Source organism: Mycteria americana, chromosome 7 (assembly GCF_035582795.1).
Source record: "Mycteria americana isolate JAX WOST 10 ecotype Jacksonville Zoo and Gardens chromosome 7, USCA_MyAme_1.0, whole genome shotgun sequence".
NCBI classification, from domain to species: domain Eukaryota; kingdom Metazoa; phylum Chordata; class Aves; order Ciconiiformes; family Ciconiidae; genus Mycteria; species Mycteria americana.
This window is the reverse complement of record NC_134371.1, coordinates 54149064-54173273: the sequence shown is the minus strand read 5'-3', so window position 1 is coordinate 54173273 and position 24210 is coordinate 54149064. Positions and strand designations below refer to the sequence as shown.

Below are 24210 nucleotides of genomic sequence, written 5' to 3'. Positions count from 1 at the left end.
CTCCACCTTGAGCTCGCTTCTCCTTTAACCGCCTCATTGGAATATAAAACATACTTCTTTCAAATCAACAAAAGCTTACACATTTGGCAGCCCTGAGCTGCAATGTCATTGTCAAATTTAATCCATTTTTATAAACCACCCTCCTAAGAATAACTATCTGATTGCTTGAAGGGACTGAGGTTAAAAGCAGTTTCAAAAAAAAAAAAAAAAGGCAAATCATTTCCAGTGCAAGCAAAGGTGAAGGGCCCACTACTGCTTCAGGAATTATAAGTCTCCTAAATTGTAAAAGATGTCCTTACAAGAAGAGCCAAGAAATCCACATTTCTGATTGTGCAGGTTTTGCTAATAATGACCTGGCATATCAACCTGTATCATCCTGACTTTGTACATGTGCCCTTGGTTTTACATGACTGTCAGTCAAATAAAGGACAGAACCACCCTTTATTGTAGGCTTTCTGCAATAATGCTTAAAGGAAAAAATTCTGACTAGATTGAAAAAAAACCAAAACAAAAAACAAACAAACAAAAAAACAACAGACAGACACAGGTAAACTAAGCCAGATGGCCAAAAGGAGAGGATTGATTTATCACTCTCCCTGTGGCAATTCCTCCCCATAGTTTTGGGGAATGACCTATGGGAAACAGTTGAAAGAGACACCTTAACCAGTCTTGTGTGAAAGCCCTGTATCTCAATTGCAACAATGGGCCCACTCTGGTGACTTCTTTCCACACCTGTGGCATCACAGATGCCACAAGTAATTCTAAAGAAAGTATTCACAAGTAAAGAAAGTAATTCTAGCAACATGACCCCCACCAGTTCCAACTGTCCCAAGATTCCTGCTGAGAAAATGAGATCTCCATTGTGCAGCAGCAGTGTGAATTTTGGGCCCTGATATCTAGGTATGTATATATCTGTCTATCCCTCCCTCCCTCCCTCCCAGCAGCTCTTCCTCCACAGCACCATTTTCTACAAGCCCCCAGTAACTCTCTTTGGTTTTGGGCAAAAGGCTACAACTGCCATATACACACCACAGAAAAGACCTATGTGCATGTATATTGGGATTACAGCATTCTTTCCTGTAATTAAAAAGAAATATGAGATCATTTTAAGCAAAGGACTATTCAGCAGAATGGCTGTAGGTATCAAACAAAATTACACAATTTCAGCCAATGAAGTTGGTTGCTCTACTGATTCATGTCAATGGCACAAGAAATAATTCTGCTAAATTATCGATCCGTGCTGCCATTTGACATTGTTTGAAAAGAATTTTGATTAAACTATAGCCTCCTACATTTCCAAATTCTTCTTCAGTTTGCAAAGTCTAATTTAGTTTTAGAAAGCTGTGTGGACACATTTTCCATTTAATATCTGAACTTAACTTGAATAGTCAAATATATATCTATCATATGACATCACATTAAATGGACATGTTGTCTCTGTCCACTATGAAAATACAAGCATTTAATGCAATATTCAATAAAATACAATTTGAAAGACTGAGGATCATACTGCTGATTTTATAAAAAGTAATTTGAGATGAGGATCTGAAATCATTCTTCTGTTCTTCTATAACAATCTACCAACCTTTTACAATTATAATATTTATCATGTATGCAGCATTTTGATTAAGTTACTTTCTTTCATGGTCTATAAAAATAGATTGTGAAATTGAGACACACAGAGATTAAATGCCTGGAACTGATACGCTAATCCACATAATGTGTCAGTGACTGAGGTAGAGAAAGACCCAAATTACTGCTTTAGGGGCGCCAAAGTATTAATAATAGATATAATTTCTGCTACATGAAGGAAAATAAATATTACACTGGGAAGATGATTTTGACTGACATACGACGTACAGATATAACTGACATACTACCGTATGTCAGGTTTTAAACAGATTAAAAACTCTTTAGATGCACAACAGTAGCTCCTAGATAGCAGGTGAGTGAAGACAGAATGATAAACAAATATAATTAGTCCTTTGCAAGACTAAACCAGTTAGTTCAACATGAGAACAATGTCAATAATCTTTGCTTGGCAGGTCTATTTTTTATTCAACATGATCTGTTGCAATACTGTGGGTCAAAGACTCAAATAATCAAGTGCAATATCACTAACTCTAATGGACTTTTAATATGCCTGGTCTGAAACCGCTGACTGGTTTATCCCTTATCAATCAAATCTGCTGAATCAATACACTTCTAAGAATGTTTGCTAAAAATTACATACGTGAGCACTAATCATTTATTTGTTTGCTTTTCTTTCAAGAGACTAATTTTTTAAGAAATTGTTTTTGAAATTATATTCCAGGATAATTATGCTTGTCTAAACATGGAGCAACATAATTTCTTGCAATGGAATTAATTCATATATATGTTAGTATTAACAGCCAGTGTTTTAGCATCTCAAGTCACTCCCAGCTACTGCTAAACACCACTAGAAACACTGCTGTGCATCTACTTCGGATGATCTTCAGAAAACGAAATATACGTCACTTACTTTTCGTTGCTTTACAGAATCCAGTTTTACCAACCAATAGGATGCCACTTTTGTTTTATGATACTTCCAATTATCCATAATCTGTAGTCATTGCAAAACACAGATAAAAGAAATACACATAAAAACAACTGAGATCTGGCATTTCATTCATGAACGTTCCTAACGCTAAAAAGCGTGAGCATCTAAAAGACCTCTGTGAAAGAACTTTTCTCTAAAAGAAATAAAAAAAAAATTGCAAATTTATGTGGGGGAACATTTGCAAAGATGTGCAATCTTTTAGTTTAATCCTACTCTCTTTTCCACCTGATTCTGACAGTCGTACACTACAAAGCAAGTAGAAATTTGCCTTGACTGATTCAGCTCAGATTCCCTGAATACAGTAGTAAGTTCAATAATGCATAATTGTTAATCTATTTAAATAGTGAGGTTTTTTGCTGCAGAAAGGACATTAGACATACCTTGAAAACATCCTTTCTATAAATGATCATATACAAACTGCAATACTCTCCTTTTATGACGTCTAAGTGCTATCAAAATAGCTCGAGCTGTGAACATACATTTTTATTTTCATTTTGTTGTTTTATCTTTCTATTCTATTCCAGACCTACGACAAGTTCTGCCTCACTTACAACTAATATACCATTACTTGTTTCCTTCCATGATGAAATGTTGTTTCCCATCAGAAACTGCTTAAGGCCAAATTTATAAAATAATTCTGCAGTAAGAAAGTGCATTTATAACCATGCTAACGTTGTATAAGAAAGCACCACTAGATGGAGTGCATACACACACACTCCCATACATACAGAAACGCACACACACTCTCACGTGTCTGAAGGAGAAAATTTTAATGAAGCATTTTATTTCTGGTTCTGAGAAACTAAATATGCTAGTTATGAATGCTATCTTCCAGAATCACCCAAATCAACCGTCATTAAAGGAGAATTCCTTTCCACTGGGATGTAGTTGCACAGATTACTAGAGACACAATCAACATTTTGAAAGCTCACAGAGCAAAGGACATTTCTGACCAGATAATGAATGAGATTAATTTTAACACACTGTGGACTGTGCTTACTACATCAGAATACAGGTGTTAATTTAAATTACTAGATCCCTCCATATCTCTACTAGACAGAAAAGAACTAGCTTCACTTTTTTTTTCTTTTCCAAGCTGGTGTTAGTTTCTTTGCACTAGATATTTAAAAGGGATTTAGATACCATGTATTTTCTGCTTATATATCTGAATATTAGGAGTTGCTTTTTAATTGCCCTTTAATTGCCCTTGGGCATTGTTTCACAAGTCTTTGATACCAAATGATGAGACTCACGACAATGCTGGACATAAGAAAGGGTAAGCTGGCAAACTAGAAGAGCCAAAAAGACTGTGACTGATGTTCTTTATGACTAGCAAACTTTCGGTTTGCCTTGCAGCATACCATTCTGAGTTCTCTAGTATGCCTATTCAAGAGCAAGTTAAACATGTCAGGATCTGTTCTAACAATATCAGATGAAATATAAACTGTTAATGAATTGTAACATTCTTCTTAGCTTACTTAAAAGTTTGAACTTTCTCCACAATGAAAAACTGAATTTTCCTAACCTTCCTGATTGTTTCTCATATATTTTATAAAGACATAGGAATGTTCTCAGTGCTGCTCTTCTAAGGTCAGAAAGTATGCAAAGCTCCAAGGCTTTCGAAATCTTTTTAATGATCCTGAGTTATGGAAGTTTCAAGGCCACAGGAGCTCATGAATCATAAATTGAGCTTTCTACTTTCCTTCATTTTAGTGGCCTAAACAGTGTAATTCTTCTTTTGTATTTATAGATACTTACATCTTCTATAATTAATTCTGATTCTTCATCTGTTTTACCTGGGAACTTCATTCTCATGTCATTGATAATGAGAAGAGTCTCTTTTGTCAAAGCAACTTCTTGCTCTTTTGTTTTCTGTTGCAGCAAAGACTCGCTCTAAAAACCAATATGAGGCAGAGGAAAAATTTCAGGCGTGTCATTAGATCACATTACAAAGATGTTTCCTTGACAAAAATAAATTCTAAATAGGGTGACATAAAATATATTATTAAAGTGGATAGACATAATATCTAATACCTAACTAATATACACACATATGCCTCATGTACACTAGTGCATCACCACCACTTATAGTTGTCAAGAAATTCAGGAAAAACAGTTCAAATGTAAGTTTGTTTGAAACAGAATGAGCAAATATATATTTGCTATTTATGATGCCCACCATTTAAAATATAAATTTGAACTTTAGAAAATAGACTTTGAATTTAAATTCAACATAATGAAAAGAAATTATTAGTCATAAAAAACTTCCTTTCAGTTCTTCACTGCAACAATTTAACAGAAACTGCCAATTATATGTCATTGTGCCAAGAATTCAAGAAGCATTAAAAAGTAAGGACACTGCTCCTACTTTGGTCAGTGGGGGTTCTGACAGTGTCTTTGATTGTCTAAGATTTTGTTTAAAATATCAGTGCTTTTTATACCAACACCAACTTGAACCTCTACAGTGTCCGCGTAAGATCATCTCTGGAGGGGTTTGGGGTTTTCTTTAAATCTTAGACACTAGTTAGAAGTATTTCTGATCCTCTTTCTTTACTTTTGCGTACTTTTGCATTTGCAAGATCAAGTGGGCTTAATTTTATGTTTTTTTTCAAGAGTGAAATGCAAAATTTTTAGGCATTTTAAATCTTTGTATTTTGTAAGAACTACAATACTTAAGGATATTTTTGCTTAAGTAAGTGATAAATATTTTCAAGCATAAAAAAATATTTTGCCAGATGATATATTATAATGTGGCTGAAATAAGATAGCAAATATTTCCAAATCCACTTTTGTTTGTAACTGCTGTAATAACGTGTCTGTAATTCCCAACTGTAAATGGCTTATTCTAAACTTAGTTTCCATACCTTTAGTACATTTGGATCTCAGCAGCCTCCAAAAACAGAAATATACTGCTCTTTTCTTGCCCAAAGGATAGATAAACTAATACTTTATCATGCATAAATGGTTTCTTCTTAGTAAGTTACAGTTTATCAATTTTAATTTTATTCTAGCAGTAATATATAGTATATTATTCTTAGTTGCAAAAATAATTATGAACAGAGTTCCATTCACAATACAGTGCTAAATTACAAGTAGTTCTTATCCATTCTGTAAGTAATTTTAGTCACATTATTTTAAGAAGCATGATCTAAGCTCTATCACCTCACATAGTTGTTCTGCATATCAAGATCATTTCTGTGGTGGAACTTTCTCAATGGAAAAGAGAGTATGGTTTCTTACTAATGTTAATTTAAGTGAGTAGACCATTTTTAATGTCAGATGGTAAGAGACTTTTTAATCTTTCAGTAATTTGTATTTGATATAGAGTTAATGTGAATAGAAAAATCTATATTAGCCCTGTCTCATTAAACTCTCAGAGTACATCTTGATGATAAAAGGGTACTTTTTAAACTTGAGATAGCTAATGTGATAAAAAATACCTTTAACACGTTGTGGTGAAGACACAATCTTAATGTCTTCCCAATTCTATTAGCTGACTTTAAAGATGGAAAACCATATTAAGGAGTATTTCACAAGATGTCAGCACACAATTTTAAAAGGATCCTTTTTCATCATTTAGACAAAGCCTCACAGGCAAAGCAGACAATGAGTGTTCTACCAGATAAAAATGATGATTAGAGATAGTAAATACTATGAAGCAAGTTAATTAGCATTACAAAAGGATTTCTCACAATCAAAGCTCAGCACAATACAGAAAGGCTGCAAATATGGGTTAAAAGAGCCAATTTGTTTTGCCCCATCTCCAGATGAATTATTTGGGTGATGAAATATACAGGTCAGGCACCAAAGCATGAATGGAAATGCACTGGCACCAACACCCAGTACAATACTGAATGAGGCTGGGGACCAATGCCAGCAAATGCTGCGTAGGGATAAGCGGGTACATGGTCCACCATGCAAATACAAAAGAAGAAATGCCTGGGTTGTGAAGGAGATACCAAAGATGATGACAGTCTGGTCACAAAAGGAAAAAGTATATGGTTCAGAAGTACACTGTGAAATTACAACTAACCACACAAATTCCAAACAGCTAAAAGTGTTTAATCTGATCTATTTATTCTATTAATTATTTAGTTAGACCACATGAGTCTAAATGCTTGTCTGTCTCAGGGACAGGCTTCGAAATGAAAGAAGTTTTATCTTCACTTTAAAAAAAATGATGGCTTCCAAGACAGTTATTGTAGTGGCAAATCCTAAAGACAACAAGAACTATCTATAAATTTTAAATTGTTCACTTTGGAAGTAGAGCTCTACTGCAGTGGTATAGTATATGCGAATTAGGTACAGTAGGTTGAAAGTTAATTACATCTTCTTCTACAATGGACACCCATACGAAGTCTTACTAATGTTTTATTCTGGTACAATGTATTTACCCTTGGAGTATACACTGGTTTTGAAACATTTATGTATTTTTGTTACTGTAAAGATTTTGAAGGTAGGTACATCCTTATTTCAGAACCAGCAGTCCCCAGACAAACCACAGAAACTTTTTAGGAGAGGTAAAAATTCTTTCTATCTTCAAAAAACTATTTAGGAGAGCAGGTTTCCAGTGACAAAAACGCTAAGATTTCCATTCGCACAAAGTATGACACGTGTATTGCTGCACCAGAAACACTGAAACATCACAGCTAGCACTCACTGTAAGTCATATGCAGCTCTAGAGATCTTACATTCCTGAGTTGCTGTCAAAATAGCATTGACTACAGTACCTCAGGTTTTCCTGACCTTGTAAAAATTAGTAATGTATTTATTGCGTTTTAGAGAAATGCAACACATTTTGAATGTAACTGCTATGTTAACTCACCCCTGAAGTGTTCATAGTTCCCAAGCTGGGTGTCTGAGAGACTCTGGCTGAAGATGGGCTGCGATTTAAAGAATGAGACCTATTCACTGAGGATGCACGCTGGATTTGCAGAGATGCTTTGGCTGAAAAGGGACGTTGCTCAGCTGCTTGAGACTGCATAGTCAATATTGATATTGAACGAGGGCAGCTTACAGAACGCCTTATTGGACCTGTGGATGATGTGGGGGACGAATATGACGGAGATTTTATATTTTTAATCGAAGGTTTCCAGTTCATTCTACCTGCAGACAAATTAATTGAATTATGCAATTACTTATTATTCTTTTAACACCCATTTTTCAGTCTTTGTCACTAACAACGTGTACGACCAACATGTGTGCATATATGTTGTACTATAATGTATGTTGATTATACATATGTTGATATATGTAGTAGTCAGTCATGTCAGATCCTCTAATAATATATACTTTACATACTCTATAAGAACATTTATTTCTTCCTCATAGTAAGCTTTAATCAGGTAGACTCCAGTCCTCTATAACATGCATCAGATTTATGACAGAGTCCATATGCCCTATAGGTCAAAAAGTACATGGCTACTATGTGTGGCTTCCTGACTGTAAGAATATGGAAGCAGGAGAGAAAATTTGATTGATGGATCCCGTATTTGCAGATCTGGTCTCCCTCATCTGCTCCTGCATAGCTGTACAGTTTTTTAATTCAGTCTTCTGCTAAATAAAGGACGTTGCTATGAAAAATAAAATTTCAGAAGCAGCGTTATATGTGTACAATTACATGATTAAATTCTTTGAGACAGTACACTGCTAAAAAAATAATATGCTATATCTACCACGTTCAACAGAACACACTCACACTATCCTCTGCAGCAAGCAAGAAAACAATCACAAAAAAAATCTGTACAGGGATCTCATCTGGAATATATTACCTTCTATGTCTCCAGATATATTTCTTTATCCTTTCTACATTCCAGCAAATTCAAGCTTAATAGGACTACCTTTTACAGGGAAAAAATAACAACCTGCTCAAAAAAAAAAAAAATCTAAGAGCGCAGAGGAACATTCACACCATTTCCAAGTGTACCCCGAGTGTATTTTTCTCTTTAGCATTCTTGGCAAAAGAATATTCATTTTTTCCTTTTTTTAAAATTAATTTTCATTAATTTAGAAAAGATTTGAAAGAAGATGAAACAAGCAAACTAGTATTTAACCCTGAGTTACAAATGTTGATACATTCTGAAATACTGAAGCATTTTATACAATTCATTGTGAATGTCAGACTTACTTGGAAAAGTGATCATTTAACTTACCTGATCGTTCTAAAGATTTGTATTTATTTTCTTCAAGATCATATGAAACCTTTTTCTCTTTTTTTTCATTGTGATCTTCCTTTTCAGTTTCTTCTCCTGATTCTGACATACTGCTACCACTATCACAGCTACTATCACTATTGTAGTTCTTCAGTTTTCTTAAGGGCTGTGCACTTTCTGGCATTGAACACAAGGGCTAAAGAAAAAAAGAAGAAGAAAAAAAAAAGACAAACCACCCAAGAAATTAAATTCCTTCATAATCCCAAAAGAACACTACTATCACACTAGGTCCCTGATTTAGGCAGGTTCATTTGTACGTATTTAAACCCTTCCAAATTAGATTGGAAGTTTGTCCTTAATTTTCAAACAAATGCTTAAATATTTCATTAAATTCACTACACAGTAATCCTAATCTTTCTCACGTGAAGAGCAGCATAACATAGTAAGGGGAAAAAAATCATTTTATTTCAAGTATGACTTACACTACCAGACATATTGAACTATAGTTTCACATCATAAATCAAGGGATACAGAATACCATTTACAATCAGTTTCAACCCCTCACTGATATTTGCAATAACTGAAGCTATAGTTCAACAATGATCAATGTGAAGTAAAGAAATACATCAGGGAACTTTGGCTGGTACACTTCTGAAAGAGAAAGTGATTAACCCACATCCTGCAGAAAGCAGAAACTGGAAGAATATAGCAAGCTATGCGAGGTGTATTTGGCGTCCCATATGCACATGGGATTCAGTGTCATTAGGTAATTAATCTTGCGCTATTATTACCAGGGATACTGCAAGACAAAAAGCAAAAAGTAGGAGACTGAGAAACTGATGCAAGAACATAAACTACAAATGAAAATTTTTCTTCTTCCATCTACCATCAGGCAGACAAGAAAAATGCAGTATCCTCCATTATATCTATTACCCTAAGAAGGCTCATGTGGTCACTGTTTTTTCCTGCATTTTCTTTCTTCCCAGTAACTCTCAGCTATAAGAAGCTATGGTGATGGCCTCATCTTCCTAGTCATCTAATGGACTGCAATTAAAACTCGGACCTAAAAAAATTAATAACGTAATTTCTGAACATATTTTGGGTCAGAGTGAAATAGAAGAACTCTCAGGGTGAATTTAAATTGCCCTATTATCTTAGCATAATGTAATGTATCAAGATTTATTGTGAAGGGCAATAGAACACAGCCCCAAAGACACTAGTTCTGCAAGATACACTTTGTGACTAAACATAGTCTACCTAAACTTCTATTCCAGCCAAGGAAGAAAAGAGATTTCTGCCACTAACCTAAAAGCGACAGTATGTTTATGCAAGCCCAAACTGTTAGACCAGATAAGGAAGAGTTGAAGAAGTACAGTGCATTGAGGAGAGCCCTGGCAACTGTTCAGATTACACAAAGAATATTTTTATATCTATTTACCTGCCAAAACGACAAATTAAGGTGCTTCAACACTTACTGCTTTCTCAAAAATAGCTGTCCTAATCATGAAATGCTGTGTATCATGGAGATATATTGATCAGACATTCCTCATGAGTTATACAAAGTATAATAAACATTTTCAATCAAAACTCACAGGGGCTTTAAAGTAAATCTCATTCCCACTTATCATATGCATGTTCCTTACACATTCTACACTAAACAATAAGAACATCCTGACCAAGACTTCACATCAACTAACAAAGAAGAACAAAAAAGTCAAAGAAATTACAAAAAGCCATAATGACAAATAATAGCTAGATCTGGGTTTAAACTGACCTCTTAAAATAAGAGATATTTGATTGCTTAGCAATTCTAATCACTTTGATTCTTCCCTTACACTAACCTCATTTTTGTTTTATTAAACTCATCTGATTTTATATCAGAAGAATAAAAATAAAAGTAATTGCTCATTTCCTCTAAAATATATTATTTTATTTCCTTAGTTCTTTTTCCTGCACAAACAGGTGCAATGTAATAAACACGCATAAACCTTACAGTGTGTAAGGATAAGGTGCCCTCTAGAGGCTACAAATAAACCAGACATTTCCAGAATGTATTTCTCAATATAAGTAGAATTCAGTAGTATTTTAATTGCAGCAAAAATACCTTCATTCTGGGAAATTCTTGACTTGTTTTCTACTCTGAGCTCCTAATCACGTTCATATAAAAATAAGGCTGAAATTCCTAGCAAATATGGAATAGTTGTTACATGCGAAGCTTATTTATACACACACACCACTCTACCCCTCAGATATATGTAGGTACGTATATATGTACAGATATGTTTCTATGTATGGAGGAGGATGAGGAGGAAAATCCCTCTCTCTCCTAACTATTCCAGCTGTTCTCTATAGAGTTTTCTGAGTCCTGATTGTTCCTTTTTCCAAGGAAGAGAGTGCGCCCAAGGCAGAGAATCTGACTTCCTAACAGTAGCTTCTGTCAGCAGGCCAGCCACTGACTTTTAAGGGAGGACAGGACTTTATCACCTTCTGAAAGAACTTTCATGTTGGGTAACATGACGTGAAAAGTACTGTTCCTTCAGGTTCGTTTTGTCTATCAGATCTTGCATATGTTACTTTTTTGATACACTAATGAATCTTTATTTGTAGGATTTTATGATTACAAGAAGATCAGTTTTACAGCCTTCCCTTTTGATTTCATCAATTTTATGGCAAAAAAAAAAGTGGAAATTTTGGTCATATGCAATTTTTTCTTTCTCCCGTAAGTGCAAACAATATTGTACTGGTAGAGCAGCTTGTAAGCTATGGAATCCATTTGCCTGCTATAAAAGAAAACCATGTCATATAGTCTCACTCATAAATTGATCAAACTTCATATTAAAACTAATTGAGAGGGGCTTCTCAATTTGGGCTCAGCACCCTATTAAATGTTTATGGCCTCCAGCTTGGGAATGGCTCATGTGCAACCAGTGTAGCTATAGTATAGATCAAGTCTGTGTGCATACAGTCAACAAGACAGATGCTCTCCGAGGGCTGCTGGGAAAAGACAGGCTTCTGGAAAAAGGAAAAACGTGACTGAGATGTTGAACTTGAATTAAGTGACCCATGTTAAAGAGCTGAAAACAAAACCTCAAGAAAAAGAATCCCTTAAGAATGTGGGTTGAGTGTGTTACTAGGGTGGACTGGATTTTTTTTTTTCTCTTCTTTAAATGAATCCACCACTGTTAAAGCACTGGCTCACAAAATCCCCATATTTGTAATGAGGTTCCTGCAAATCTATCTTAATACCAGATTGGGTACGCAGATCCTCTTTCCAGTATGCACATCTGTAATAAGATGTAGCTTGTTGGATTCTTGCACATATATAAAGTACCCTTGCAAGCTCAGGACAATTGTCAGCTTTCATTTCGTACAGAAATTCCCAGATTTGTACACCATGTTCTCAGAAACATAAAATGCTGTAAAAAATTTACATGCATCCATAAACAAATCCATCAGAGCTCAGGAACATAAATTCAGGCTCTTCTAAGCAGACTTGACCTCAAATGTTTGCAGGATATAAGAAACTTACTTATTTTAGCCAAGCCCGAAATATTTATCTTTACTGGCTTACAGAGATATGCAGTGTATTTAAGGCAAAGACTTGCATGAACTATGCACACACCAGAAAGAATTAAGCTAAAAATAATATACATTTACTTTAAAATCAGGTTTTGGATACAAAACAGGCTCCAAGATATACTGTACAACCCTTTTAGTAAGTAAGCAAGCTATAGATACATCATAATTATAATTAATCCTTTGAGGTTCCATAGTGCCTCTTATCCCATGATCTCAAAATTCCTTAGTGGCACTAATCAATTAAAGATGCAAGCATTCCTTTGAGATAGGCTATGGATATGAAAATCATTTCACACACTGAAATCAAGCAATCTCTTGTACAACAGTTGTTACCATGCACGACAATTCCTCAAAATAGCTTAGAGAAGAAAAGAAGGATCTCATATCCAGTTAAAATTTTAATGGGATTTAGTTGGACAAATGGTAGTTATGCTTCTCTTCATACTTCAAAAATAACCAGGCTAAAGGCAGTCTGAGGAAGAAAACTTCCACCAGGATCAACTAACTAAATTCCCCACTTAAAATTCTCAGATTACTTCTGTACAGAGTGAAATATAAAAGTCAAATACCTTAGGTCCTCGCTGCCTGGTGCATTTTCCCATTAGTTTTTCATCATCTATTTCACACTGCTCCAGAAGATCCAAAATGTCCTCCTCCTAGAAATGGAAATTTTGCTACAATTAATTCAAAGCAGAACATATCCTATCCTTCCAAAGTTCAAGCACCAACTGGTAGGAATTTGAAATTACTTTGATAACTAATTCCTGAAATAAGACTATGAATTCCTCCACAGGAGGATATAAAAGTATTTCTTCTGATGCATGCATCTCTGCTTGCAATCAACGTGAAATTGGAAGTTAAAATCAAGTGTTAACATTAAAGTCTGAAGAAAGGGTTGAACAAAGATTCCTGTAAAACTGCTGGATGATGCCAACTACAAAGACAGGAAATTATTTCTCAGATTTCAAATTAAATCACATTAGTTGGTTATTTTAAATGTAACCATTTTCCTACTGTTTATCTCTGACTACACAAGTAGACAATCAGGCAGAGTTTCTGGATGCCTTAAACTAGTGGAGCTGGTTTTATGAATCTCTCATTCCAGTCCATACAAGTGGATGAATAGGCTGGGGACATTACTGGAGGAAGAAGGAGGCAATTACCAGCTCAAAAGCAGTTTCTGCCAACCTCTGGTTTGGCCAGGGGTAAGGCTGAGGATCAGGGAAATGGTAAAGTAGCTTAAAGCCATCTAGCCTGTCTCCACCCTGGGTCCACTGCAGTTCATCCAGATTCAAGGATCTGGCCCACAAGCTGCACAAAGAATAATAATAAAATGATGGAAACATTATCAAATGCTATTTATTAGCCATCACACATGATTATCGTGAAACTAATCCACAAGGTCATGAATTCCAAGATAAATAACTCCTAAAGCCAATACTTCTTGTGCTTCAGTACCTTCATTCTTTTTAAAGGGTTATTCATTTCTCGCTGAAGGGAAGCTGCTCTCCCAGCAAGAAACGTCTGGAAAGCAGTGGCTAACAAACTCTCATACTTTTCAAGTAATGTCTTATCATCAGGAGGGTAAATTCGCCTAAAATAGGGAAAAAAAAAAATTGAGTTTAAGATAGAAGCTGAGCTACTTATCATACTAGGAACAAAAGTAATGCAGCTAATTCACAGTCTCTTCTATAATGCATACGCATCCCATCTATAATAATTATATAATATCGTATCATAAAACATATACTCGGAACATTGCTCTTTAAATCTAATTTTAACTCAGTGAACACATTCATGTTTAAACCAGCAATTAGCCAGTCAAAAGAAATACCATGCAGGTCATTCCAGGGATATACCAAAACTGTTTTGCAGTACCCTGAAATTTCAGTGGGTGTGAATGACACATGCAGGTGGGAATGATTCATGAAATATTAACAAAATATTGCATGTAAAATGCAGAGCCATAAAATAATTTGTATTAGCAATAAAAGGACAAAAAACAGGGAAAATCTGAACAATTGCTTTGAGTTAATGGGCATGATGTAAATTAAAGATTGAATATGTACTGCACTTGAATGCTAAATCCTCAAAAAAAAAAATGAACAGGAATAGATACTGTAAGAAAAAAAAATTGTTCTGGTACACGGACGTACAGGGTGACTTGATTTTCCATTAGAGCAGCTATGTCATTATTCTCTAAAATCACAGGTAAGGAGATTATGACAATATGAGAAGCAGGACTTGGTGATTTATTCATGCTCATCAAGCAACAATGGGCTTTGAAGACAATCACTCCAATCCATTTGTCATGAATGCCTGAAACACAGCCAGAAATTATGAAGGTGGAAGACTAATTTCTAATGTGTTGTAAGGAGTAATCCCTAAGTTAATGTTGCCTGCACTGTGCAAAGCATAGGAACCATTTATATATTGACTGGCATTATGTGACTTTTATGTTTCTGTGGATCTTTTGTGAACTTTTTACAAGTCTCTTTCTCCTTCTTCCTTTTCAGTCTTTTCCTCCTTGAAAAGGTATCTTTCATGATGATTTTGTTGCAATGAAAAAAGGATGGTTATGATCCGATTAGACTCAGGGCAGTTCTACAGCAAACTGAAGATGGTTCCAGTTTGCATTAAATACCTGTAGGAGCTCTAACCTAGTTGCAGTCAACATTTTTTAATGGTATTGATTCTACTGCTGAAAAAGTGCCATTGAACAATACTTTAAAGAAACGACATTCATTTTAATATATGTAGAAATATACTACAGCTAAGGGCCATTTCAAAGTCATATACATCCTTTTCAGTTCCTCATGAATTCACAAATGCTTGAAAGCATGGCTCCTACTTTGACCACCCCAGGACTCCTACTGGAATCAGTGGGCTAGTTGTGCTTGCAGACAGACACTTGACTAAGCCAATTGCTGAACTTGACATCCATAGATTAAATCAAAGCCTGCTGAGGTTGATGGAGGTTTCTCTGGATTTTTATTCAGAAAGCAATATTAACCCATGCAGCAATACTAGCACCCAAAATTTCCATGATTCTATGGCAATGCCCAACAGAAGCTAGTCCTGCTCTGCAGGAGAACATCACAAGGAGAAAATACTGCATAATGCTCAGATAAAATTTCTCTGCATCTCTAGCCAAGATTCCTTTACTTCTCAAGCTCTGCTGATTCTTCAGCCTTTTTGCAAACACATGGTAATAAGAAAACACAAAGCTGTTCTGCCCTTTTACATATGCACACTCCTCAAGAAACGACACCACTTTTTCCCGAGGGAAAAAAAAAATATTTTTCTATTTTTATTGATTTACATTAACCAAAAAGCTAAGTAAAGAGAACACTTGGCTCATTTTCAGTCAAGAACTGAATAAGCAACCTAAAATGTGATCACTTAAAAAGTTAGACTTTAAAGTTATCGAAAAAGCAAAATGTATTAAAGCATCATGACGTTTCTTATAGTCTAAGTAGCATGAAAATAACTGCTTCATCGGGGGGGGTATTTACTAGTTCAGCTCCACATATGTCAAGAAAGGATGTAATTAAAACTGGGAATGTTAAAGAAAGACTTTTTGTAAGCAAAATATTAATTCATCAAAAATGAAAATTTCACAGAAACATCCATCTGTTTAAATGAGAACTTTACTGGGAATTATAGGACATCTGCTCAAAAAAGCAGAAATGAAGAATAGCAGTAAAGGCATTCTGACTAATTCAGAATAAAAGATGTGAACCCAGACCTCCCACGTCCTGGATGAATGTTATAAAGAGTAGGCAAATGCTCCCACCATCTCTTCCTAGCCATACTCCACTCCCTTTCATCAAATACTCATAGGCCTTGCTTTCACTTCTCATTGAAGCAAATATCAAGAAATAATAATAATAAAAACGTCATAAAACAAAAATCTTGTTTTCTAGTCAATGCCTATTACAACCAGTAAGTTATAACCTCCTTTTGAATGTATTTTACCAAGGAATCTGAAGATACTTATGTTTAAGCCTACTAAAATCCAAAATCAAAGTGCAGAAATATGAATATAGTGTTTCAAATGCCATTCTATCAAAAATGATGGAAGCACCAATAAAGTTTCTTAACTTTTGGCAAGCCTCATAGATAACATTCAGATTTGAATTTTTATAGGGGAATACTCACACCCCTATTATTGCCCCCCGCTAGAGATAAGAATCATCATATGTGATTATAGAACAGGTCCATAATGACAGTCACGGTTCTTGGTACCCTGAATGTGAACAATCATGTCTTTCAAGCAAATGTCTTGCACAAACACTAGTGACTGACATCATATAAATTCCCAAGTGCATGCAAAAATTTGAAATAAAAAAAAAGAACTATCTGAAAAAAAAAAAACCAACTTTACTACCTGGTGTACATGTATCTATTTTCTATAAATGCCTACACATTTTTGGCAGAAAATCACCATCTACCATAAATACTTGTTTCCATTATTCCTAAAGAATGTATTGAATACTTCCTATTAATACAGTCAAAAATAGATACCTGTAGTTCCCCATGTGTCTATTTTCATGCTCCTCTTTGGAAATCTGTTTACGTACTTGTGCAAGTCTTTCCTTCTACAAATCAAGAAAATGACAATTAAAAGAGAGCATAAGCCCTGGGCAAGAAACAGCACATTTTTTCCTTCCTACCAGTTCTTCTTTTCTCCTTTCCAGTGTGTGGCGCTGCTTCTCCCAGTCTGAGGAACCTGGCAACAGTTTTTTCATTGAACCTTGACCATACAGTCTTTTTTGAGCCTCAGCCTTCTGTTGAGCTAAATTTCTCCTTTTATCACTTGTCCTGAAACACAGATGATATTAAGGCATGTCAATCCAATGCAGCTGAGATGAGATGCACTTTCACCTCAAGTATATCATCTGCATTTTTCAGTCAGTCATGTGAGGTTTATGATATAAAATTGGAATTGAAACACTCATTAAGAATTTTTTAAAAATATTAACTTTTACGGCTACAATATTTTCACACTTTAAGGTGTACTGTAATGACTCTGTACCATAATTTAACGTACAAACATGGTTGTATCTATTTTCCTGAAGTGTAGATTTTCTCCAACATATCCCAACTACAAAGTTTTCCTGTAGAGGGCTATGGAGTTGAGTGTATTGAGGGCATTGAGGTGCTGGAGCATGTCCAGAGAATGGCAATGAAGCTGGTGAAGGGTCTGAAGAACAAGTCTTATGAGGAGCGGCTGAAGGAACTGGGATTGTTTAGTCTGGAGAAGTGGAGGCTGTGGGGAGACCTTATCATTCTCTACAACTACCTAAAAGGAGGCTGTAGTGAGGTGGGTGTCGGTCTCTTCTCCCAAGTAACTAGCGATAGGACAAGAGGAAATGGCCTTCAAGTTGTGTCAGGAGAGGTTTAGATTGGATATTAGGAAAAATTTCTTTACTGAAAAGGTGGTCAAGCATTGGAACAGGCTGCCCAGAGAGGTGGTGGAGTCACCATCCCTGGAGGAGTTCAAAAAACGTGTAGATGTGGCACTTGAGGACATGGTTGAGTAGGCATGGAGGTGCTGGGTTGACAGTTGGACTAGATGATCTTAGAGGTCTTTTCCAACCTGAATGATTCTATGGCTTTTGACTGTATGTGAAACTATCACCAAAGCAAATTTCCTGTGTGGCCGTGTGCCCGTGACCGCACTCATACCCCCACTTTGAGACCTGTTTGAAAAAATCATTAAAAAAAAAAACGTACAAAAGTTACTATTACCACTCATTTTTTGCAAGCACATGAGCAAGAAGAAAAAATAATTTTGGGTTAATTTCAATAGCACTACTAACAGCAAGGGAAACATTTACATTTTGAAAATATGAAGCTGGAAAAAAAGGTCTTCATTTCTCCTAGTCCAGTTCAAATTTAAAAAAAAAAAAAAAAAAATCAAAGCAACAGAGAGAGAGACAGACTGAAGAAAAGACAAGTTTACCGTATGTTGAGAAGCTTTAATGCATTTAGCAGAACACCTCTTTTTACATCATAGTCTATTTTTTGATCAGTTCCAAAGCTTGGGGCACGATTAATCTGAAAAAAATGAGATACAGCAGACTCAGGAATGTTCACCTTCACTGGGAACACATCTATTGTAACAGGCTTTGGAGAAACCATTCTTTCAAATATAGCAGAGATTAAGAGCATACACGTTGAGAAGCTCATTTCCATTTGTATTTTTAAAAAAATAGAACACTGAATATCACACATACTGGGAGCCAGGAGATGTACCTTTCAGCCACCAAGTTATCCAGACACTTACAATGAACACCATTCAAGTACTGGCACTGTAAATCCAGTCTAATCTATTCTTGGTTGCTGCAACCAGAAAATTTACCACACAAAGTGCTGTTAAACATGTTATAACAGACTATGTGCCATGCTATGGTAGTCCAGCACAGGAAGAGTTAAAACTCTTTCCTAGTTCCCAGTCTGAAAGCAACTTTGAATACTTCTCTAAAAGGTAACAATTATATAAGGACAGACAGAGGCTCTAACTCAAGGTCTTCTCAAGTATATTTAAATAACTATTCAGATAGATCTCCGGGTGTTGCTGTAAAGTGTAAGTTATTAAATCAGTACATAGTGTGAAAACATAAAATAATTAACAGTCTCTGTAACAAACAGCTTATAAGCTAAGTACAAGATAAGAGATTAAAAATGTTACCATAAATATAGAGGAACAAGGGAAATGCAACTTGGAATCAGTGAGACCAAATCACACACTTAACAGCCAGGAGTCTCAACCAACCACCATATAACCACTGCCAAGCTCTGGAGCCCCTGCAGAAGAACATCAGCTTTTGGAAAGCTTTGAGGAGGGATAATGAAGAAGCTGCATGAAAACTTCTAGGAACACCTTCCAGGCTGGTATAAAAATTTATACATAACCAATGGGTGCTAATGAGAGGCAGGAAACTCACCTTGAAAGTGAATAAGCAGCGCTGGTTACAGAAGGGACAGACACTAAAGAGCTGCAGAAGTGAAAACTAACACCTTGTGACCCATGCAAATAAGAAGTGGGATACAGAGACAGCATGTTCAAATTAGAGGGCACAAGCAGTTCATTAAAATTGTGTTTTAACACTTTTGATACATTAGAGTATTGTAGAGCCTCTACAGTTGTTGGGCAAAGAACTATTCTGGCTGGTGAGCCACCAACTGTCCTATTGCTGAGTCCCAGCTTCCCATCACTCATGCTTATAGCCAAAGGACACCTTTTGGCTTTGAGAATCAGCTTGTTTGCTGGTTTTGCAGACAGGCTGGCAAAGTGAGCAATGAGATCTGATGCTGAAAGAAAAATTACGAAAATGCAGCAGAAATAGTGAAAAAGTGTATACATATTCCTTTTGGAAGGCTTTCATCCAAATATTTAATTGACCAACCTCCTTAGACTGACCTGTTTGTCTCCTATCACATCACAAAGGCTAATTTTTTTTTTCTATACTGTGACAGTACAAACATTTATCAATATTAATTTTTTTTTTAAATGTGAATGTTCCAGTTTCAGCTAAGCAAACATGTAAACATTCAGAGAAACAAACACAAGGATTAAAAACCCAGTTCTCCAGCATTCATCAGAGAATACTGGCAGTTGCAAGACCACAGACACATTGCGTCTCATTTTCAAAATGCAGTTTAAACAAAACACTTTAACTAGAGCGGCATTGATTAAATACAGCTGATAACTGAAATAAGTTGGAAATATTCTGATTTTGAGATATCACATTGTCTAATCCAGGAAGGGTTTATGTACGTTTAAAAACATATGCATGAAGATCCAATATGGAGCCTTACGCTTCAGTCCAGCAAATACCTAAGTACACAAAAAGCTCACTGGACTGAAAACAGAGACATAAAATCAAGCCCCAACTCCTTATTCAGGAGAAATGTTAGGTATTGAACAAAATTATATTCTGTACCATGTATTGAATTTTTTTACTCCGTATAAACATGTAGCAACTAACAATATTCTACTTTGAAATAATGTTTTTGCATGCATTAAAAATAGGGGAACAGAGAAATATATTTATTAAAACTTCCAATAAATTAATTTCTAATTTTTTATGTACACAGAATCCTTAAATCCAGTGAGACTACAGTTAGATACAAGGACTTATTTGGAACATGTAAAATCCTATATTGGTCCAATACTGAATTCATAGACATGCACAGACACATGCTTACAGAGCACTGAAGCATCCAACCTGAGAGCATACAAAAGTGCACACTGTTGTATTTATCTTTGGTTTAGGTACTTCCTAGATTTACAATAATTTGAAGTACAATATTGGGCATAAATTCTGCATTAATAAAAATGTTATAAATATGTGTTACTTATATGAGTACCAGTGAGAATTACCACTATGAAAGGTGTAAAATAATTTAAATAACAGTTTCTCTCCTACAGGGTGAATTTTGCCAAAAATCTACTTCCGGCACTTCTGAACAAACAAAACCATACTGACTGTGTTTATTAAGCAGAAAATTAAAGTGGGGGTAGGAAAGCTGTAAGAATGCATTTGAAATGCTATTATGAAGCAAAATGCTATTATGAGACATTACACAATCACTCCACACTAAGGTCACTTTAATGCAGTCATTTAAGGGGCTGAAAAGCTATGGCATTCATAGTTAAAACTGGAGCACTGCTGTACCACCTGCATCCTCAATTTTTTTGACATACCATTCATAACTAATGTTTGAGATCCCAATCCTACTGTGACCTCAATCCTGAAGAGTAACCAGCAGGACAGTAAAAACAGTGATCCAGTTCTGGAAAGCTATTGCAGACTTGGCTTAGTGCAATATGTTCCAGGTAGCAGTAGATGCAGGTCCAGTACAAATAAAATCCAAGCCACTGGGTACATCAGAAAGTTAATACATAGAAAGCAGGGGTGAATTTAAAGTTCATTAGCTATTCCATACTAATTGTCTATATGTATACTTCAACTGCCTCTTGATTTAGTATGACGATGTGCAAGAATGCTTCACTAACAAACTTTTCTCTTTAACCTTCTTCATCTGTTCCATGCATCTCCCTTCTCACAACAGAAACTTCAAGAGGCAGTCTTGACAGCTGACCTTAAATTTCAGCTGAAAAGTTTACTTATCGCTAAGTGTGGATGGAGTTATGGGAGATATAAAAATGGAGAATATCTTCATCCAGCATTGCTACCCAAAACTTCATAACCTGAACCCACTGCGTAAGTCTCTGATGTGCAAAACCACCCATGCTCTTGACACAGATCTGTAAGAAATCATAATTGAATCACAAAACAAAGGGTTTAATCCACAAATAACATTTTTAGAGCAGAAAACCCCTCTTCAATGCCAGAGAAAAACCAAGCAGCAGATAATCTAATCTCCAGAGCATACAGATAATACGCTCCCTGCAAAGAGCACAACTTAACTAAACTGGCTACCACATTTTACAGTCTCAACACACTATGCCTTTTCAAGGCTCCACTCACTTGTTCTCAGAGGTAACTAATGCCTTTTTCCTTAATAGCGTCTCCATATTATAGACTACCTGGGACCCCACTCAAAGGAATAAAATACTTACATGCTTCTTCTAGCTGAATACCTTCCGTGATCAGCACTACTCTTAAACTAGCAGCTATCTGGTGGAATCTACTCATGACGGATTTTATAACACTCATTCTGGAGCTATGGCAGTGTCGTCCATTAGGTTTCTTTGGATAAACTATGTTCAAAACTTCAAATTTTCTAATCTGTTGTATACAGCAATGCACAGAAAAGAAAAACTGCTTAATAAACAAATACAGTATTCCTCTATATAGACTCCTGGACTCAATGTTTCTCACATCTATTATTTTTACAATATCACAGTTTTATCTCCCAAATACCTGCTTTACTGGTGATGATACTTTCTGTGACTTTTCAATAGCTATAGAACTAAATTGTTCACATAGGTTTTTAATTCCTCCAATTGAAATCTTCAATGTTGGTTTCATAATTAAAATTTCACTGAATATAGCACATACAATTAATCAAACTGCTTGTAAGCACAGCAGTTGTGTAGCTCAGTGTATTTCATAATTACATACTTGTCAGTAGAGGACCTCATATCTGTAATGCTTAAATTAAGCTGCATAAGTTGAAGTACCTCCTGTCAAGGCTCCCATCCACAGTTACATTTGCAAAGAATTCTGATTTTACAAAAATTAAACTCTGTAAACGTGTAAGAGACACCATTTTCTTCTTCACCAAGACATAGGATAAATTTCAGCCTGGCATTTCACCTCTTTACTAAAACAGTCGAAGAGCATATTCTCACCACCCACTGCTGCAGCCTACTAGTATGGAGTAGGAAAAGAAATTTTCCACTATCTGTCACACATACCTATTGAGAAGACCTTTCAAATATAGAGAGAGATTACATGAATGACTTTATAAACCTAAAATCAATTGAATAAAATATTACATCCTTTCAATAAGAGGGATTTAATCTCTGTTCAATCTGTAGGACAGCATGAATGTTTTGGAAGGGATCTCATTCTTTATTAAAGTGATTGAGATTGCTAACAATAGAATTCAAAAAGCAAAAGAAATTTATAAGCCATAAAAATCCTATTACACAGAATGCTGTTAGTGGCTATCATTGAGCCAATCTTTGATTAGAGACAATCATGAAGTTCATTCTAATCACTTATTTCTAAACTTTACAAATTGTGAGAGTGCTAACCCCTTTTCTTAGCTTAAGCAGAAGGCTGTTTTTCCATGGCAGTTTAATACAAATCCAAGCTGTCATACTCTGCCTACTTCATTGTCTTGGCACCAGGGTCACAGAGAGTGAGGAAGCCTATCCCAATAATCCACATTAAGATTAACCTCACCAAACATTATTTTTCATTGGTCCTTGGTCATCTCGGGAAGGAATCCTACAAGCACCAGTGCCATCACAGGGAGGGGGCAGGGAGCACGCCTTCCACAAGGTCAGGAGGAAGGCAGAGATCTTGCAGCCAGTACCCTGATCAGTTTAAGCACCACAGAACTGCCTCATACAGGTGCCGTGTCACATTTAACCTAGTCCAGTGCGACTGCAGGCTGCCAGAAAGGACTGGTGCTGCCCCTCTCTTAGTCCTGACTTCACGTCACTTCCTCTTCCCTGCACCAGAGCAAGCATTGTGAAGTCCCTACGTGAGGAAGTTCTGCAGGCTGATTCAGTGTAAAATTATGGTCTGCTTGGAATGCTAAATGAGACATTCATCCAAACAGCAACCAGAAACATCTCATCCAATAGACATGACCACCAGATAGAGGCAAGTTGCTAGACCAGATCTTTGGGCAACTGCCCACAGTAATACCATATTATATGTTAAATCAAACGGCAGTCTTTTTCACTCTTTATTTCCTGGAAAAGTGAAAAAGGTCCAGTTAAGCCAACATCACTGTAAGTATACATTGTTGACTCATGCTCAACACTTTGAGAAAGATAAAGGTGTGACTGAATCTGGTTTATTTTGCTGAAGGTTGGTCATTTTCTACAAGCCATGTTGCTGATTGAGATGCAGAACTTTATCTCAAACAAAAAAGATTACATTTATGCAGCAACTTTATGAAAAATGGTATCACAGGAACAATTCAAGTGCCAATGAAATGCGATGAGATACATTTGAAATGTATTTCCTCATGGCAGTAGTCTAAGTAGTACAAGAAATGCAAATACCACTGCCCTATATATTCAGCTGTTTGATATCTGCATATAATTTTACTCATGTAAGGGGCTAAATACCGGCTATATGGAACAAAGTGTCTTGCTTTGTCAAATGTGATCATGGGTGAGAAATCTTGAGAAGTCTTGGGCAAAAACACTGTGTTAAGAAAACTGTTTTTCCCTTAAAA

At 35.8% G+C, this 24210-nt stretch overlaps 1 protein-coding gene across 8 annotated transcripts in view; it reads right to left on the bottom strand.

Moving 5' to 3' along the window:
* Positions 1 to 24210, bottom strand: part of TTLL7 (tubulin tyrosine ligase like 7) — a 74947-nt gene that overhangs the window by 13707 nt on the left and 37030 nt on the right. For 7 of the 8 annotated variants that reach the window (XR_012776600.1, XM_075508499.1, XM_075508500.1 and 4 more), the window contains 9 exons: positions 18281 to 18375; positions 16989 to 17136; positions 16840 to 16913; positions 13771 to 13906; positions 12882 to 12968; positions 8734 to 8929; positions 7407 to 7687; positions 4340 to 4474; positions 2504 to 2584 (listed from right to left, as the gene is read on the bottom strand). Coding sequence is in view for 7 of the 8 variants with exons in the window: in XM_075508499.1 (XP_075364614.1) it covers positions 2504 to 2584; positions 4340 to 4474; positions 7407 to 7687; positions 8734 to 8929; positions 12882 to 12968; positions 13771 to 13906; positions 16840 to 16913; positions 16989 to 17136; positions 18281 to 18375 (1233 nt within the window). In the remaining variant the exon portion in view is untranslated. The remainder of the gene's footprint in view (positions 1 to 2503; positions 2585 to 4339; positions 4475 to 7406; positions 7688 to 8733; positions 8930 to 12881; positions 12969 to 13770; positions 13907 to 16839; positions 16914 to 16988; positions 17137 to 18280; positions 18376 to 24210) is intronic. The other variant, XM_075508496.1, reaches the window with a different exon arrangement.